The sequence below is a fragment of the Alligator sinensis genome, unplaced genomic scaffold (assembly GCF_000455745.1).
Source record: "Alligator sinensis unplaced genomic scaffold, ASM45574v1 scaffold588_1, whole genome shotgun sequence".
In the NCBI taxonomy this organism is placed as follows: domain Eukaryota; kingdom Metazoa; phylum Chordata; order Crocodylia; family Alligatoridae; genus Alligator; species Alligator sinensis.
Genome location: NW_005842244.1, coordinates 1,197,836 through 1,217,243, shown reverse-complemented (window position 1 = coordinate 1,217,243; position 19,408 = coordinate 1,197,836). Strand labels below are relative to the sequence as shown.

At 42.9% G+C, this 19,408-nt stretch overlaps 1 protein-coding gene across 4 annotated transcripts in view; it reads left to right on the top strand.

Moving 5' to 3' along the window:
* KANK4 (KN motif and ankyrin repeat domains 4) overlaps window positions 1-16,605 on the top strand; it is a 56,577-nt gene extending 39,972 nt beyond the window's left edge. For all 4 annotated transcript variants that reach the window (XM_025208693.1, XM_025208695.1, XM_025208694.1 and 1 more), the window contains exons 8-11: window positions 1-63; window positions 6,029-6,171; window positions 8,152-8,352; window positions 14,578-16,605. The exon at window positions 1-63 is cut by the window's left edge and continues 1 nt beyond it. In XM_025208693.1, coding sequence (XP_025064478.1) covers window positions 1-63; window positions 6,029-6,171; window positions 8,152-8,352; window positions 14,578-14,679 — 509 coding nt within the window. In that variant the 3' untranslated portion in view covers window positions 14,680-16,605. The remainder of the gene's footprint in view (window positions 64-6,028; window positions 6,172-8,151; window positions 8,353-14,577) is intronic.
* Window positions 16,606-19,408: the final 2,803 nt, after the last annotated feature.

The following is a 19,408-nucleotide window of genomic DNA, read 5'->3' as shown; positions in this document are numbered from 1 at the left end:
CCGCTCTTCATTACAGCGTTTCCCACTCCAACTTTCTGATTGTGAAGCTTCTGCTAGATACAGGTAGGAATTGCAGTGTGCATGCCTGTGTGTATACACAAATTATTTTGGATCACAATGTTTAATGCCTTGCTCAGATTTAAAAAAAAATCTGATCATAATTCTAAGGCACAGCAAGCCCCCAGTTCATTGAATCAAATGGAGGGTCTATCCAATAGCTTTGGCAAAGATTGGATAGGACTCTTACTGCTGTGAGTAGTCCCTATCGACTCAACTGGGACTAATTATAGTAGTAAGCATTTCACTTAATTGTTCGTGTTCACAAGATCAGGCCCTGCAATTAGAACAGAAACAGCTCAGCAGAAAAAAAAACTGCATTCTAAACTACTGAACTTTTAGCTCATGCTGTAAAGATTGAAACTTCCAGCCGAGATTTTATCAGATAAAAATGCAAGCGCTTTCAGACTGAATAAAGAAGCTTTTGCCCTTTCTTGGTTGGCAAGACAATCTGTTAAATGTTAGGAAAATGGCATATTATCATACACATCTATAAACCAATTGTTATAATAGACTTCCAAGTAACCCCAGAATATGGAGAGAAGTTTGTTCTGTTCTCTTGTTATATGCCCCAAGGCAACTAAGTTCAAAGGGGAATACTGGAGTTAAATGTTCTTTAGTTTAGACACAGTTCATTTCTAATCTACACTACCAAGAGCATAAAAGCACACACTGGAACACTAGGAGTGATGGATTTCTTAAGGGAATTTGCCGATTTGCTGTTTCTGAAATGAATGTAAGCGCTTTAAGTCAATAAAAGCATAGTTTGACTAGCACTAATTGCTTGCTTCATCTGATTTAAGAGTCAATGCATCTGCTGTGAAAATCACACATTTTGAAACAAATTAATCTTGAATGCATGCATAACCCCTACTGATGAAGCAATTTAAAGGGCCTAAAAGGGCTTGGTTGTAAGTGAAATCAAGCTGCAAATCAAAAGATTTTTCTGTCTCATAACACCTGAAACTTCAGCCTAGAAATCATCTGAGACTGTAATCTTTCAGATTGGTACATCGCTACAAACAACCTAGATTAGGGCAGCATATCTGGCCTGTGTCCCAATGGAAACACGCAAAGGAAAATCAGAATCTACATAGTGGTTCAATGGCTACATCAGCTCTGCAGTGTTGACTTGAATAAAACTTGGTTATGGAAGCAAGTTCACTGGAACAGAGAGGCTGTGCATTGGGTGAAATTCACCTTTTTGTTGCACCCCATGACCTTATTGTGAGAGTTTAAACAAGTGGTACCTAGGTACGTCATGAGTCAGGGCAGGGCTGAATTTTACACCTCTAGAGGAGTCATGGCATTAGTGGAGTGCCATCGTTCATCAGAATAGCGTTGATGACCATGACCAGACTTTAACTGCTTAGAAATAAACATTCTAGCTCTGAGCACTATATGACGTCAGCAGACACTAGGGCTTTCATTATTGCTTGGTGTTTGTAAGTCATTGAATGCACTGACATGTCAAGTAAGTAGGAGCCCAATCCTGAGGACACCTGAGGTCAATAGGAGTTTCATCATTCTTCACTGGGAGAAGGATCTAGTTTAGATCACTTCCAGACTTGCTTGAGGACACAACTCTTTTGCCATAGCCTTGACCTTGCAACTAATAATTTTGCCTGAACAAGAGTCATTGCATCTCTTAAATGTTAGCAACAAGTTTAACCCATATCCTTTTATACTTGTCTTCCTTGCACTCCTTTTTATTTGCTCAATTTTCTTATACAAAATTTCTTATACAAGGTCTCTACCTTCTTGTTCTCTAACTTTGCATTTGAATGTTCCTCTCCAAACCCCCTTCTACTGACTCTTTTTTGGTGTACAAATCTTCCAGGTGGGAGGGCAAAGGAAGAGCTATTTCTGTTCTCTCAGAAGTCAGTAGAACAGTTTCTGTTCATTTCACAAGTTTCCTTCCAATTTCTTTCTTGCATCTCCTTCCCTTCTACCTTGAACACATTTACTTTAATTAATTATAGTATAACTTCCTCCTCTACTCAGCTTTTCTATATCTGTTGCAACTTTTTCACTGCAGTGCCACTCCTTAGAAATCTCCTGTCCTCATAGATTCATAGATTCATAGACATTCGGGCTGGAAGGGACCCTGGAGCATCATCGAGTCCAGCCCCCTGCCCCAGGGGCAGGAAGTCAGCAGGGATCATAGGATCCCAGCAAGATAAGCATCCAAATGTGTTTTGAAGGCATTCAAAGCAGGTGCTTGAACCACCTCCAGCAGCAGTCTATTCCAGACCTCGGGGGCTCGGACAATAAAGTTCTTCCTTATGTCCAGCCTGAAACAGTCACAGAGGAGTTTGTGACCATTCGATCTTGTCAACCCTTGGGGTGCTCTGGTGAACAGACGTTCCCCCAGATCCTGGTAAACACCCCTGATAAACTTATAGGTGGCCACCAGATCACCCCTGAGCCTGCGCTTTTCCAGGCTGAAGAGTCCCATGGCTTTCAGCCTCTCATCGTAAGGTCTGTATTCCTGACCTCTGATCATGCGTGTGGCTCTCCTCTGCACTCTTTCAAGCTTCTCCACATCCTTTTTGAATTGTGGAGCCTAAAACTGGATGCAGTACTCCAGCTGTGGCCTCCCCAAGGCCGAGTACAAGGGGAGAATGACGTCCTGGGATTTGCTTGAGAAGCATCTATGGATGCAAGCCAGTGTTTTGCTTGCTTTACTAGCTGCAGCATCACATTGAAGGCTCATGTTCATCTAGTGGTCAATCCTGACCCCCAAGTCCCTTTCATCCATGGTGCTAGCCTGCGTAGCACTGCCGAGCCTATAAGGATGCTGCAGGTTTTTCTTCCCAAGGTGGAGAACCTTGCATTTTTCAGTGTTGAACACCATCAGGTTCTCATCCACCCATTTCATGAGCCTGTCAAGATCTGCCTGGATCACCCTCCTGTCCTCAGGTGTGGATGCTTTACCCCAGAGTTTGGTGTCATCAGCAAACTTGGCGAGCCCGCTTCTGACACCAATGTCTACATCATGGATGAAGATGTTAAAAAGTATAGGCCCAAGGACAGAGCCTTGAGGGACCCCGCTGGTCACTGCACACCACGACGATTGGCTCCCGTCAACCACCAGCCTCTGGGTCCTACTGCGGAGCCAATTCCCCAGCCAGTGGATCGTGGTGAGGTCAAGGCCACAGTTAGCCAGTTTTGCCAAGAGGTGATCATGGGATACCAGACTGAAGGCTTTTTTAAAGTCACGGTATATGATGTCAATCTCTTCCCCCCTGTCCAGGTGATAGGTCACCTGGTCATAAAAGGAGATGAGATTGGTCAAGCAAGACCTACCTGCAACAAACCCGTGCTGGCTATCCCTCAGGATGTTGCTGTCAACCAGTCCGTTAAGAATGGCCTCTTTAATAATCTTTTCTAAGACCTTCCCTGGGATAGAGGTCAGGCTGATGGGCCTGTACTTTGCCGGATCCACTTTCCTCCCTTTCTTGAAGATTGGCACCACATTGGCCTTCTTCCAGTCTTCGGGCACTTCACCAGAGCACCAGGAGCTCTTGAAGATCTGTGCCAGGGGCTGAGCTATGATGCTCGCCAGCTCGTTGAGTACCCTTGGGTGTAAATCATCAGGGCCGGCTGACTTGAAGGTATCCAGCCTCTCAAGGTGTTCCTTCACGAGGTCAGTTTCAATGGAGGGCAAGGAATCTCCCTCACCCAGGCCTCCCTGACCTACAGTGGGCAGGGGCGTCCCATGGGACTGGTGAAAAACTGACATAAAGTACCCATTTAGCAAGTTTGCTTTTTCATGGGCATCAGTTGTCCCATCTGGTTTAGCAGGGGTCCAATATTGCCCTTGCTTTTCCTTCAGCTCCCCACATATCTAAAAAAGGACTTTTTATTGTCCTTGATATTTGTAGCTAGCTGGAGTTCCATCGCAGCCTTGGCTTTCCTGGTTTGCTCTCTGCAGGTCTGGACCATGGTGGTGCAGGTCTGCAGGTCTGGTGGTGGTTCCAGTCCTCCATCCTTTGTAGGTCTTTCTTTTAAGACGCAGAAGGTCCACTAGTTCTCTGAAGAGCCAAGGGAGCTGCTGTGCCCTTTTGCTGCTTTTCCTCTGAGACGGGATTGACTTTTCTTGCGCATCAAGAATTGCTCCCTTGAGGAGCAACCACTCATCCTGAATTCCTCCCCTTTGGGTTGTGGCCCTTTAGGGCCTCCTTGATAAGCCTCCTTAGCTTGTCAAAGTCAGCTTTCCTGAAGTCGAGGACTTCTGTATTGCTGACTGACTTGCCAGCTTTACAGCAGATGGTGAAGGTGATCCGCTGGTGGTCACTGTCACCCAGCTTCCCTTCAATCATTAGGTCGCTGATTAAGTCATCGCCAGTTGCCAGTACCAGGTCGAGCAGCTCTTTACCTCTTGTCTCCCCGTAGACTTCCTGCATCAGATAGAGATCATCCACACATGAGAGAAAGCTTTGCAACAGCTCAGATTTGGCTGAGCGCTCCTCCCACAAGATGTCTGGGTAGTTAAAGTCTCCCATGACAACCATACACTGGGAGCGCGTGGCCTCAGCCAATTCCCTGGCAAACTCCTGGTCAAGGTCTTGACCCTGGGGAGGGGGTCTGTAGTAGATTCCCACCATAGTATCCCCTGGGCTGTGTTCCCCACAGATTTTAACCCAGAGGGTCTCAAGTTGTCCACTGTGGTTGCCAATGTAAGCTTGCAGGGACGCATATCTTTCGTTGACATAGAGAGCTACACCCCTGCCCCTTTTGTCCACTCGATTCCTCCTGTACAGGGTATAGCCGTCTATATCTGTGGTCCAGTCATGGGTGGAGTCCCACCAGATCTCTGTTACCCCTGTGACATCATAGTTATTTGCGTTGAGCAGGAGGACAAGTTCCTCCTGTTTATTCCCCAAGCTCCTGGCATTTGTGTATAGTCACACAAGTGTCCCCTTGGGGGCTCCTGCCTTGCCTATAGTTTGTTCCAGGGCTGGGGCAGGGGTGGGATCCCTTAAATGCCTTGGCCTGCTGGCTTTACAGGGGTTGCTCAGCAGGCCAGCAGTGGTGGTGGTCCCCCCGTCCCCTGGCGGGCTTAGTTAAAAGCCCGGTGGAGCAGATCAGCCAGCCTGGCTGAGAAGAGCCTCCTCCCTAGGGGAGAGAGGCGGAGGCCGTCCCTTCCCAGCAGCTCGTTGCCTCTCTCACCACAGAGCGGGCTGTGGTCATGGAAGCCAAAGCCTTCCCGATGACACCAGCGCCGCAGTCTTTGGTTAACTACCTGGATCCTCCTCTCCCTCCTCAGCCTATACCCCGAGACCTTCTTTCTATTTCCCACTTCAGGTCCTTCACCTTTTGCCCTCTCCTTCAAATCTTTTCCTTTTTTCTGGAGAGATGATCCTTGGCAGTCTCCCTGAGATAACCTGAACTACCACAGACAGTCCTTGGTGTTCAGTTTACCTAGCTTGTGTGCACCTCTGAAAATAGCTACTACTGAAAAGCAGTGTCTCAGGTACTGAGTGTCACCATTAGCTTTGCCTAGAGTTGCCATTTTCAGTTCTCAAAGCAAATGAGACACAAGTTCAAAGAATTCAGTATTAAAAATGGCCAGTCCTTTTTGACTATCGATGATGTAAAGTTTCCACAATGAAGTGTTACATTGATTTTGAAAGAGAGTGTGCTGTATAAATAAATCTTATTCTGTCTATGCAGAATCATAGAAAAGTAGGACTGAAAGGTACATTTGCAGGTCATCCCATCCAACCCCCTGCTTGAGGCAGAACCATCCCTTTCCAAACCATCCCATACAGTGTCTAACCTATTACTAAAACTACACAAATCAAGCCTGTCTCACAACTACAAGGCACAGCACCCTAACCTGCCAACACCCAGTGCTTCTGTAGTAGATAAAAATAGCCCCTGATGCATGTAGCAACAGAGGATGGAAAAAATTCCTTCCTTAGCCTATGTAAATGTATATGAAAAAAATTACTCTTGGCTTTAGGTGTGTGTGATGTGGACCATCAGAACAAAGCTGGCTACACTGCAGTGATGATCACACCACTGGCCTCAGCGGAGACTGATGAAGACATGGAAGTGGTGCTAAAGCTGTTGAAATTTGGGAATGTTAACATACGGGCAAGTCAGGTAAGCAAGTAATCAATTGTCTGTGGGTTTTTTTGTACAACTAAACTCATCCAGCTGGATCCTAGATGATGCCTAAATTACCTGTAGCCTACAGGGACTAGTTGTCTTCCAACCACTGTGAGGCAGTCTACAGGATTCACTTGGCAAAAATAATTCACAAATCAAACCCTGCAGACACAACAGCCGAAATATACTCAAAATGAGTTGGTTCCCATTACCACCTCCCAATGTGAGGTTGGCTTGAATAAGGACGGAAATGGTTGGTCAAATAATCCAATGGTGGGATGCAATTATTACATGGTTAAATGGAGTCCAAATGAACATAGTGGCTACTCTTATCAAGAGCTGCAGGTGCTCCATTGTGCAACCTTTTTGATGCTACATCAACAAAGTGTAACTAACTCATTAACACTCTGCAATCATAATTAATTTCCTTCATAATCCCTCTTAAAGATCTCGATAGAGAAGACAATTACATTCTTTGTGCTTAATATACAGCATGAAACTCAGAAGCAAGATGCGTTTATGTTGGAAGTTGCTAGTTTAGAAAGTTAAAGCAGCGGATCCAGCCAAACTGTGCAGTCCATGGTGATTAATGAACCCCTCTGCCCTTTGCCAGCCAATCACAATGATGCTTCTCAATCCAAGTGCTGATAAATATGTAGCACTCAGCTGCTGATTAAAGCACTTGAAGGAAAATTAATGCTGAGGCCTCATCCTGCAATGGGCTCAGTACTTTGCTAAGTGCTCTCAGCTCCCACTTGCTGGGTGTTAAGGGAGGCACTTGGAGCCTGGTAAAATGGCATAGTAACCTTTTACCAATCTTTTGGGACTCTTGGCAGCTTTCTTAAAAACAAGACATAACATCTGAAATAAATCTGAGGAATGAGGGTGAAAAAATTAAGCTAAAAAGCCAGAAAGTGAAGTAATATGGTCCTGTGCACTCTCAGGGCCCTACCACATAGGTATTTGTGAAACTGCAAGCAATTAGTTGGACATTATACACTGAATTTTCCTTTTTCAATTGGGCAGTCTAAAAGATGCCTTAAAGTAGGTATAAAATGTAATTAGTGCAAATAGGGTACTTGATGCTTAAAGTTGCACGTACTTCCCTTACCTCAGTAGTGAGCAACAATAGCTTTATATTAGCTGACAGACAAAGAAATGACCGCTTTGGCCAGGCCCAGTTCAGTCAGGACTGTGAGGCGGGTCTTTGGATAGGGTGGCCATTTGTCCGGTTTTATAGAGGACAGTCTGGGTTTCGGGGCCTCTGTCCTCTATTGATATGAAACCAGATGCCTTCATGTCCTCTATCTTTCACCACTCGGCACCCTGAACCCTGCCACCAATACTGCTGCGGCCGCCTGCAGGAGCTCCCCGCTTGCCACCGCTGCCGCCACCTGCGGAGCTCGCCGTGCCCCCCCAGCCTTGGGAGACATACAACGTTCGTGGTGGTGGGGACAGTTGCACTAAATGCAACTGTCCTTTATTCTTGAGGTACCTCGATGGCCACCCTATCTTTGAGGCACCCTGGCAGATGTATTTTGCTTCCAAATGTCATGCTTGAGGCAGGGCAGCATTGAGGAGGCTATTTGAAAAGTATACTCCCTTCATCTAGAACACGGCATTGGAAGTGCTCAGCTGCAGACAGTTGCTAGCTGCTAGCAGCTAATGGAAAAATCGCCTGCAAAACCTGCATGCTTGGAGCAGTCCAAGTGTATTTTAGGCGCGTTCTTGAAGTGAAATTTTGAGTGGCCAGGATACACAGAAGAGAGACAAAGTCCAATTTCTAAATGACCAAAGCTTTATTACAGCCTCTGGGACTATACATATGTGACGGTGAGCCTACCCCCACCCACCAGCACCTGTATAGGCAGCCAAGGGTCCTTTGTTTGTGCAAATTCCTAGATTGTATAAAAAAAATTGTATTCCCTTGTTCAGTCACTCACTGTATTTGGTTTGTCACTGCCCTGTTCCTAGGGAGGCCAGACAGCCCTCATGCTAGGGGTCAGCCACGACCGGGAAGATATGGTGAAAGCGTTGTTGTCCTGCAAGGCTGACATAAACCTGAAGGATGATAATGGAGTATCAGCGCTGATGGTTGCCTGTCAGCAAGGAAACGCCGAGATCGTGAAACTTTTTCTGGCTCACCCGGACTGCAACGCCACCTTAACTGACAAGGTAAGAGAGACACATGGTTGCAGCATGAACTTTAAAGAGGTGAAGGAGCTCAGTAATTGATCCCAGGAGGCAGGCAATGAACATATATAGGAATCAGATGGCCTTCCTACCTTAGAACTGGAGTGTAAATTAGGTATCTCCAAGGAAGCATCCCTCTTACCAACATTTCAGCAAGTGGACTCTGGCTCTGCGCCTCAGCTGTCTCAGCAATAATGAGAACCAGAGCAGGGGAGGGACTTGGAAGAGAATTAGCTCCATTATTGATTCTAAGCCAGGTTGCATAACTGCACAGAGAGAGATGAAACAAAAAAAATGAGATTAGCACCTTCTGTAGGCAACTTGCTATCTTAAGAGTCCTCCACAAAGCATCCCCAAATGTACCAGGTACAGTTCTACCCCATTAAGCAGCCAATGATTTTTCAGTCCATTGAGCATTCATTTTGGACAGGGTTCAGAGCACACTAAGGTAAACTCATAAGTGGCTCCAGTGCCAAACCACAGAGGCCTCCTAACTTGGAGTTTCAGCATATGAAAGAGCAACTGAGAGAGAGGGTTTTAATGTAGGCTTTGTCCCTTTAAAATACTAATAACTAGTAACACCTGGGTTGCACAGATGCACTCTGACACTCAAGATGTTTCCTTTTTTAGATGCGTTTGCTGTGACCAGAAAAAGCCCTTTGCTTTTGTCAGTGTGGATTAGAGACAACAAGTAGTTTACAAATGATAGCACGTGTCCCATTGATATTTACCATATAATTAGAGTACAAGCTTCTTGAAAATAATGATGATCTATTAACTCAGCTTTAATCCACCTTTATGATGCGCTGCACCTAAACTACAGCTATATCCTGTGCGAACAGACTGCTGCTTCATTTAAACCATAGAGCATTACATTAAGTTAAGACCCATATGTCTGTATGAACCAGACCAAGGGCAACTTAAAATTGCATAATGCTGGCAAAAGACAATAGCTACCATGTTCCAACTATGGTCAGTGCTCAGTATAGGAACTCCAGGTTCCTTTATGCGTGCACCCAAGAGATGCAGTCATTCTGGACCCGTGGTGATAGGACTCCATAAATACCTGGAGAGGGAAGGTCTCTGCACAATGCAGCCTAATTATAGACATGCACCCAAACACTAAAGTAAAAGAGCACTGATTCTCAACCACTGTGCTGTGATACCCTGGAGTGTCTTGAGATCTTTTAAGGGCGCCCCGGGGTAGCACGCAAGTGTTAGCATTGTTAGGTATGCAAACATGGTTCACGGGATTAACTCAAAGATTTCAACTACAAATCCATAGCATTAACACACATTTTGATCTGTTGTGGTCTTTCTGACTTCTTTGCAATAGAAGAATAATTTTATTGTGTTTCTGCAGTCAAACAACAAGTGCAAATTAAGAGCTGGCATTTTGGAGGGATGTCTTGCATCTAAAAAACTTGAGAACAGCTGTAACAGGGGGGCAAACAGGAGAGATTTTAGCAAAACCTACCAGGATGTGTCTGAATTTTTGACATCTGGAGCCAACCAGGCTGAACTTTCAAGCTACCCTAAGCAATTATGGTAATTCTTTCCTCAAAAATTACAGGAAAAAAGGTGGGAGGGAAAGGAGGGGAGAAACCACCTTGCCCTTGACAGCTAGTAATTAAGCTCCTCCTAGTCTAAGAGGTGCAGCTGCCTAAACCAGAACATGAACCAGTGCTGTTTCATCTTTCCATTGAGTAGCGAAATCCCAACATCTCATCAGGGCTAATCCAAAGCAGACTGTACAGCCAAACTATCTCCAGGCAGCCCTCTTTCTACATTTTATTGTGAGGGAAACCTAGAGAGATGACTTACAGCCATTATGAGCATTATCATCATTATTTTTTATTTGTATTATAGGCGCACCTACACGCCTCAGTCACAAGCCAAGACTGCATTGTTCTAGGCTTTATATAAAACTCTACATATACAATACACCACCATGTATAGATATCCAAGTTACCATAGCAATGTAGGTACATCGGCATGGCTTTCTGTTGAGACTAAGTGTCTTCAGCAAGGATAATTAGTCTGCACAGAACACTGCTATACAAAGCTGTATGTGGCTTTATATCATCCACCGCACTGTGCCATGTAAGCATATCCAAAGACACTCTTATGGCTCTGTGAGCTACAGACAGTGTGCGCTGTGTTTTACAAACCAGAAAAAGAGAATGACACAGAAAGGGCGGAGAGTTTGTAAAACAAACGAAACATGCTATTTGGACAAAAATCAAAATGTTTTATGGAAATATTTGGATTCCTTCTAAATTCCCCATTTTCCAATATTTTTTTTGTTTTGTTTTATAACATTAAAAGCATTTTTTCCACAGGAAAAAATCTCACTCAGCTATACTGTCCCAGCTCCACTCCTTTCCCAGTTAAGAAAAAGATTTAAAAAATGTTAGTATGCTTATCCAACCAAAATGTTCAATAATTTGTTGGGCAACACTGGTATAATGGGTCAGATATAGGCCAGAGAGTCAAGAGGTTCAGACTTGCTGTGCAACTTTGGACAAGTCACTTAGATGTCTAAGAAGTTAAAAACCTGAAAAGCGATTAACTATACTCATATTTAGTACTATAAATATATTTGCTGTACTCATATTTAGTAAGGATGACCAATTTTTTCCTCCATTAAAACTATTTTTGTTAGAAAATTCATGTTTTGACTAACCTTTTTTTTTGGTTGGGGAGGATAAAAAGTATCTGCTTGACACACAGATCTTTGGCTTTTCAATTAAAAAAACCCTGATACCCTTACTTTAAAATATTTCCACTTGGAATTACTGCGAGTTGGTTTCTGGGAGTTGTAGTTTAGTGATCTTATGTCCCCATTCTCCCTAACGGGCTTTATTTTCTGGCTGGACTACATTTCTGTTCCAACCCTGGACAAATTTCCACAGGGACCACTCCCCAGACTGTTTTACTGGACACAAACCTTGTTTGCTGGATCCAAGCCTCTTAGTTTGCTGGGGCTGAGCAGAACTTGGGTGCCGCCTTTCTGGCTCCCTTAGTACAGTCTCCAGGTGCAGACGCCCTCTTGACAATGAGACCCAGTTGCAAAGGTCCTGAAACTAGTGACAGCCATCCCAACCCCAGCATCCCCTAGCTGTGCATGGCTCAGAGATCCACAGAAGCCGTGGTCCTTCTGAGTTACTGGTTCTCTCTTTGTGAACTACCACAAGGACAGCAATTCAGTGAGGCTGCAAAAGCACCCACGTTACTCATTGACAATATCAGAAGTATATGGTTCCAAGGGAAAAAGCCCTATAAAACCTGTAAGCAATCTCCGCAATCTCCATATGATTCTAAGAGCCCTACTGGATATAGTCAACATCTTTTCAAGCCATTCTGGATTACTCTCCTGTTCAGTCCAGAACAATGCTAGTAATTTTTTAAAGGAGCTTTAATAGTTAGACGCTCATGTTAATGACTTGACTGTCTGCGTAATCAAACATTCACAGTTCCTCTGATAATCCCAGCTCCAGTAGTCACTTTGAAAAGATCTTTAGGAGCTGGATGATCATATCGGAGAATCACAATAGGGAAAAAAAAATGCTCCATACATGTACAGGCAGAAAGGGATACATAGCTTTGAGAAAAGGCCATGTCTTTTCTAGACATACGGGCTATAGCTGTGGCCTTTCACTACAAACGCCATTGTAGGTGCAGAATATGTCTAGTTTGAGGTTTCAAATTTGGCAGCAACAGTCAGGCCATTAGAGATCCATTGTGCCCACAAAATTAACCCAGGTTTTTTTAAAAGCTTGTCCAAAGTCTATTAAATCCTGCTGAGAACGTACAAGATAAAATCCTGGCATCACTAACGTCAAATGGGTTTTTACCAATAATCCTTGAAAATGGCTCAGCACATCACTGAACACGAGTAGCTCAGACCAACTTCTGCTGTTCAGACAGACATTTAAATTGCTCCAAATTTCACTAGTGCACCTGAGCAGTAGAAATGAGCAACTCAGATACTATCAAGAGTGAGTGTTGCAACAAATACCCTATCACTGACACTTATCACAAATTTCTGTCCTCTTCCTCCACTACACTTAGGTTAGAGAGATTACTTCGCTGCATGGAAACTATAGGCTCAGAGAAGATCACAGTCACTTTTCAACAAAATGAACAAACAAACAAACCCCCCTAATTTCAGTCCCGGAAGGATCATCTTCAGTAACAAGAGAGAGAGACTATCACAGTCTTACTGAAGATTTATTTAAAGGAGATTTGAAATTCTGCTGAATGAATAACTGGCCATTAATTCCTGAATAAAAACAGTTTCTTATAGCCCATCTGTCAGGTATCTACCTGAGATTATGATGTAATGTGAATACTACTGAAGCAGCAGAAGAGGGAAAATGTCTTAGGATAAAGATGACAATTTGAGGCAGTAATGCAGCTTCTTGGGTGTCTGTGGAATCTGGAAGATTATATCAGAGTCATTTTCTCTGTTTTACATGATTAATATCAGTACAGAAGTTAGGCTAGTATAGGATGGAGCTATGCCACAGTGTAACATCTTATTTGAATGATGACAGCTGCTGATACAAAACTAGTCATGTCCTGAAGCCCCCCACAGTCAATCCAAATCCATCTCAAAGCTGCTCTTTTGTAGCATGTGCCTTGCTATCAGATTTCCCTTGTGCAGCACAAAAGAAGTCTTGCTTCTAAGTTTACTGACAAGCCGTTTTCCGAATTGTGACAAGGACTGAACAATGCCATTTGCATAAGCACAATAGGCACGTCTAATTGCCAGACCAGCTGCAGGCTGGCAGCACCGCACAGAGGTGAGTTTCTGAGGGACCACATGCAATGGTTGGAAGTGTGGCCCTTCCATGCACAGTTTGGGTTTAGTTTCAGTCTCTCTGAAACCACCACTCTCACCTCTCCAGGACAAATTTAGCAGACTTCAAAAAAGAGCAACTCTTCTCTGATGCCAGATGAGGGTGAGAGAACAAGCCAAGGTATCTGAACCTAATACAATAGACTGCTCCAACTATTCAATGCACAAGTGTTCGGTCAGTGGCAACAGGTACACAGATATGTTCATGAAGACCAATATAGTCTAAGTAAGCAGCACTATGTCTTAACTATGCAGTACCTAACTGGGAAGAGCCACTGCTGAGGGCGCCAAAAGGAGGTCAAGATAATACTGATATATATATATAATGGATGATTCTGATTGCATGTGTTCAAAGAATTTGAATTCAAACTGGACCAGCTGGTAGGATGATCATGGGAATGTGCAGGAGTGTGCAAGAGCTTGGATTGTTTAACGTAGCAAAATGAAGGCTGGGGGGGGAACATGGTTGTTTTCTATAAATACATCTGGGGCTTAGCATATGAGAGGAGACTTTTTCAGCGGAAGGATAATCTTATTGCAAGAACAGGTAGGTACAAACCCCATGATGAAATGCAGGCTAGAAATTAAAAGGTTGCTAACTCTCAGAAGAGTCAAGTTTTAGGAGAGTTTGCCAGTGAGAGGAGAGCAAGGGACCTAATTGATTTTATGATAGAGATAGATAAATTTATGGAAGAGATTATATGATATGCTTGTCTGAATCTGCAGGATATGGGATTCAGTGACCCAGGAAGTTCTGTTTATCTGTGTCCTATGATAAGGTCAAGAAACAAGGCTGCCAAGATTGCCTTATAGTGAATCAAGTCATCCAACCTCAGGGCAGAGAGCCCAGAGTTATGATCCTGGGTTGCAAGCAAATATAATTATCCGATTTAAACACGTGCAAGTGGAGACTGTCGTCATCTCCCTCAACAGAAACTCATTAACTTTGACTGTCAGAAGGTTGGTGCCCTGCTATTGAGGTAAAGCAGCTGCTCTGATAGCTAAGGGTGTGAGTGGCAGGGTTTGCTAATTTCCATGAGCACAGCCTGCCTGGATTCACCAGCATCTCCTTACACTTGATGCCATTATCAGGAGCAGACACGAAAGGTAGAAACTTCTGACATTCAAATGCCATTTTGCTCTATAAGGAATAATGAAGGCAATAATTTTGACTTTGGGGGATATTTTGTCACTGCAGTGCTTGCAGCTCCTTCAACTGAAGAGCCACACAGAAGCCTGCACATTCAAAATTGCTAATTAACCTCAGCTGTCCTGTAAGATTTGTAAAGATCTGTAAAGTTCATGTGATTTTTTTTTTCTTTCTGTTTCCCTTCCCCATGTAGGATGGCAATTCTGCTTTGTCTGTTGCTCTGAAGTCTGCCCACGTGGAAATTGCTGAGCTTCTCCAAGCCCACATAGAGCAGAGCTCGTCTTTGTCTAAATAAGGGAAATCGAAAAATCACATTCATTGGACTAAGGAATGGATAACAATAGGCTTATTCTTTTAACCGCTCCGCTTCCAATTTAGATGGCTACGATTGTGGCCATACTGCTGGTTTCTATACTGATTGATGGAATGAACTATGTCAGCTATTTGCATACATTCCTAATGTATAATTCGCCTCATTAAGCCTGCTTTTATAGCCTTAACCTATGCATAGTGCTATACATTACTCCAATACGGTTCCAAAGAGTTAGATTACTGTACTGTCTTTTATTAACATGGTTGATGTTAAAGCTGAATTCTTCTATGTCCCCCTCATAGTCTAGTTTTGCCAGATTGGTGAACAAAACACTCCTTCCCTCAGAGCACATCCGAAAAGCAATACTTACTTTTTTAATAACTTTAGATGATCATGCTCTTTTTAATCAACTATTTAAAATACATCTCATTTAACTTGCAAGATTGTATCTTACTATTTATTGTCAGCCTTCTGTATGTGTTAGCAGTCCACGATTGTTTAGTATATGTAACAACAAATACAAATTGGATAGATTATGTAAAAATATCAAATCCTATTTATGTTTGGTTATGCGGCTCAGATGTAAGAATTAAAATTAATGCTCTAGGAAAATATTTGAATGTACCAGATCCAAATACACAGACATTGTTTTTTCTTGTATTTGAAAGTACCATATGGCTCTTATTTTTTTTAATCAGGTTTAAATTAACCAGGAAACATGGTCCATTGATACACACTATATATCACTTAGAGGATGTGCAGGCACAATTGTGATGTATCAAATTATCCTAAACATTGCACAGGAAACAAATGACTTGACCATAACAAACTTCCCTTCAAGGATAGGTTAATATAGCCTCATGATTAGGAGAAGGTTTCATGATTATTTTCCATAGAGCCATTTCTGATGAGTGCCTTTTGGGCAAACATCTGGTCTTCAGTTTCCATCATGCTAATCTTTTGGAATCCCCCTAACTGGGCAGATTTCAATCTGTATTGTAATTTAACCTGCAGATTTCCCTCCCCCGCCCTTAATGCAAATGAATTCCCAATTTCAGGGAAGTTTGGGTTCCTCCCTGAAAGCCATAGCCCTTCGGGGCCTGGCACTATTCCAGCGCTGTCTACAGTACGTACAGAAGGCTGATCTTTCCTAACTTCCAGTGGCACAAGTCTTCCCTTTCCACGGTAGGTTAGGCATGCCTCAGGGCTGTTCCTCTACAGGTCCAATCCTGCAGAGTGATGAGAACTTCCTGTGAAACACTGAGCATCCTCAGCTCCCACTGAGCTCAGCATCTCACAAGAATTACTTGCTACTTTGCACGATCAAGCCATAAGTCCATGTTCCATTCTCACAGTTTCTTGTGCATTGAGATCCGATTAACAGTGTTAGATCTCTTTCATTTAGGACCCAGTGTAATGCCCAGTGAAGTCATAAGAGCCTTTGCACTCACTTCAGTCTGGAAAAATCATACACTTGATCATGCTTGATCTTCAGAGCTGTGTGCAGTGCAAAGCCATTGAAAACGGAGTCAGTGGAATTTACAAAACAACAAGATGTGCTCTTCTGCCAACTTCCTCACTTTTATTACTAAACAGAACCTAATCCTTGACTGACAAACAACAAGAGAAAGTTAGCAATTCACAGACTAAAACCCATTTGGGACCTTATCTCCTTCCTTGGTATTTACAATGTACATGAAAACCATTTGCAAGACTGATAGCATGATCCATTTGTGAGACTGATAGCAGGTGCACCATTCTGGTGTTTTCATGCTGAAATCTATGGTACAAGTAGTAATCTCTCTCTTTGTTTTTTTTAATCCAAAGCATTCTTAACAATCACTGCATCTGAAGCATCTTCCATTTTTAACTGTATATCCAAATGAATTTAGCTCCTTCATGCCTGAATAAAGGTCTGATTTGATTTTACTTGGAAAACAAGTGCATTTATTTCTATACCTATTGGGGTAGATAACACATTTTGCAAATGAACTAGTTTTCTTTGACATGGGACCATCCCTCACTGGGCACATCTACACGTTGATACATTTGCCTTTGCTCATGCACATTAAGTTTAGTACCTCTAATACAAGGTACAAGGTAAAAGCACAGTAGCTGCACTAATGTGCAGTAACAAAGGCAAACTTTTTTTTTGTGATGATTAAGCCGCGGTAGACGAATTCTACTGCGCATTAGCACAGTTTTTGCCATGATGCACTAATGTGCAATAGAAAAGTCCTCCGTGCATTAAGGTGTCTTGTGTCCCTGCACCCACTAAATCTGACTTAATTGATATCAAAGTTAGTGAAAAGATTTCTCTTGACTTTGGAGTGAAATGAAACAGAGCAGTGTTCAACATGGAGTATGAGTCAAGTCATAGGGGTATTTTGTAAACTCTGCACGTAGATGAGTTTTGTTATTAGATGCTATTTGGTAATTGAATTGCATATAACTACAGGATAGTAGATAAACCTCTACAAACCCCAACACATTCTACTGGGAGAACAAATCCCTGTCTGCATGTAAGTAGGTCTCCACAAATGCATTGACAGGAAATTTTTAAAAGTGATTAAACAATGCCAGGATTACTAAAACAAGCCATGGAATTTGAGAGGTAATCAATGCGTTAGACCAGCTGTCTGAGGTTAAAACAAGCACAAAATCAATTTAAAAAACAATCTAAGTTGTCCAAGCATTACTGTCCTTTCTGCTCCATGAGGAAAATACAAGACAAAGCAAAACGAAGAAGTTTTCAGGACTGAAGGTTACAGAAACATCCCTGCTTGTAGTAGGACCTCATAAACTCAAGAGAGTAACTAGAAAGGCCCCAGAAAGACAGAATTTCAGAAGTGGTAATGATAGACCTCTGAAGACAGATAAATAGTTTTACTGATAGTCTAATCATTTATATAGGACTCAATCTGCATCAATCTGCCATGATCAGACTTTGAACAAAAGACTAGATTGAAAAACAAAAAAGTTGAGTGTTTGGATTTAGATCAAAGCCTTGTGGGGATCAGGCCTATATGAAAGAAACCCAAGGAAAGTGGCAGGCAGCCTCAATCCACTTTGCAGCTTACTAATGCACAAAGATGAACTGGCCTATAAAATAAGGTAAATGACTTGCATTGTATCAAGCACTTAGTTCTTCAGTATTTGACCTGCTTAGTCAGGATTCTGGAGTTTTTCTTTTGCCAATACATCATCACGATGTTCAGCTGTGAATCTTGTTTGGATGAGGAGGGGATTCACTGAGGTACTTACCTATAAAAGTAAAAGAATTCAGAGGGAAGGCTGCCAAATTTCTTCACTCACCCTACTGCATCTATAGGAGCCAGGGCATATGCTACATAAAATAATTCATTGCTTTAGATGTTTCTTTGAAATAGACAGTGAAAATTATGTCATTGAGCAGCTGTTAGATATATCAAAGTAGTTTTAAAAATGGTCTAACGGCCCGAGTCCATTATAAAGAACCAAGCATTTCTGTGATCAAAGTCAGCCCTGGTGAAAACAGTCATGACTCCCCTCAGGTAACTGAAATTAGGGAATAATGGAATCTGATCCATTGTATTTTGATACTAATTCTCACTGAGGCCTTGGGCAAGTCCATGTCCATCTCCAGTCAAGTTCCCCCTCTGTGTTAAACAGAGAGATCTATTTCATGATACTTCCCTCTGGAGTTTGTGCAAATTAGTTACTTGCTATTTGAGAATGTACTTGCTCTGGGTCTACAGGCAACCTTCAGCATTCGCGGGGGAATACGTTCTCGTATCCCCCGTGAAGGGTGAAATCTGTGAATAAGGCACTGCATGCATGACCACAGTGCCCCCGGCAGCTGGTGGGGTGAGGCATGGCTCCAGCGGTGACGGCGGGAGCACGGCAGTAGCACTGTGAGCCTGGCAGCAGCGGTGGGAGCCTGGCGGCAGCAAGTGTGGAGCTCCCGAGGAGCTCCTGGAAGTGCATAAAGTGTATTTAAAATGTGGGTTCGGCATTCGCGAATATTTGAAACCGCAAATGCCAAACCAGGGTTTCCTGTATATTATTAATAGTTCTTCCAAATCTTACTTCCTCCCATTTCAGCCTTTAGGTCTACTCAACTGTGGTGTGGAGCCGCTAGGACAGTTTTTTCCCCGTCTTTGGCCTGATTAGTGGTGTCTCCTGTTCTTATGCTCAGTTTGTTCACATCTTTCCTGACTACACCATTCTTCTTCCCTTCAATATTCATCTCTATCTCTCTTGTCACAATCCTTCCTTCTACACTGTACTGTCCCGGTCAGGCCGTCTCAATTTTCCCAACAATATTCCTCACAGCTAATTGTTTCATGATAGTGTCAATGCTATATTTCCCCAACCTCTTCTTTCTGCTTCCCTTACTCCAGGTTGTTTTTTTCTACATCTTTCACCATGTAGTATATCATGCCATTCTTTCCATGCATCATTTTTTGATTTGGTAAGTTTTTCATACGACTTCTTTAAGCTTTTCATTGATTTGTTAGCACCTCTAGTCTTCTTCCTTCCAAAATGCCTCATTTTTCTTCTTCTTACAGTTTCCACTTCTATATCCCATCACTGTTGCTTTCCATTTCATCTTCCCTTTTCTCATCTTGCCTCACCTGCTTCCCCCTGCACTATCCTTTTCATGATATTCCAGTCATTCTCTAGCTGGTTTGCTCTTCTTTCTTACTTTTTCTCTACAATTCTCAGCTTT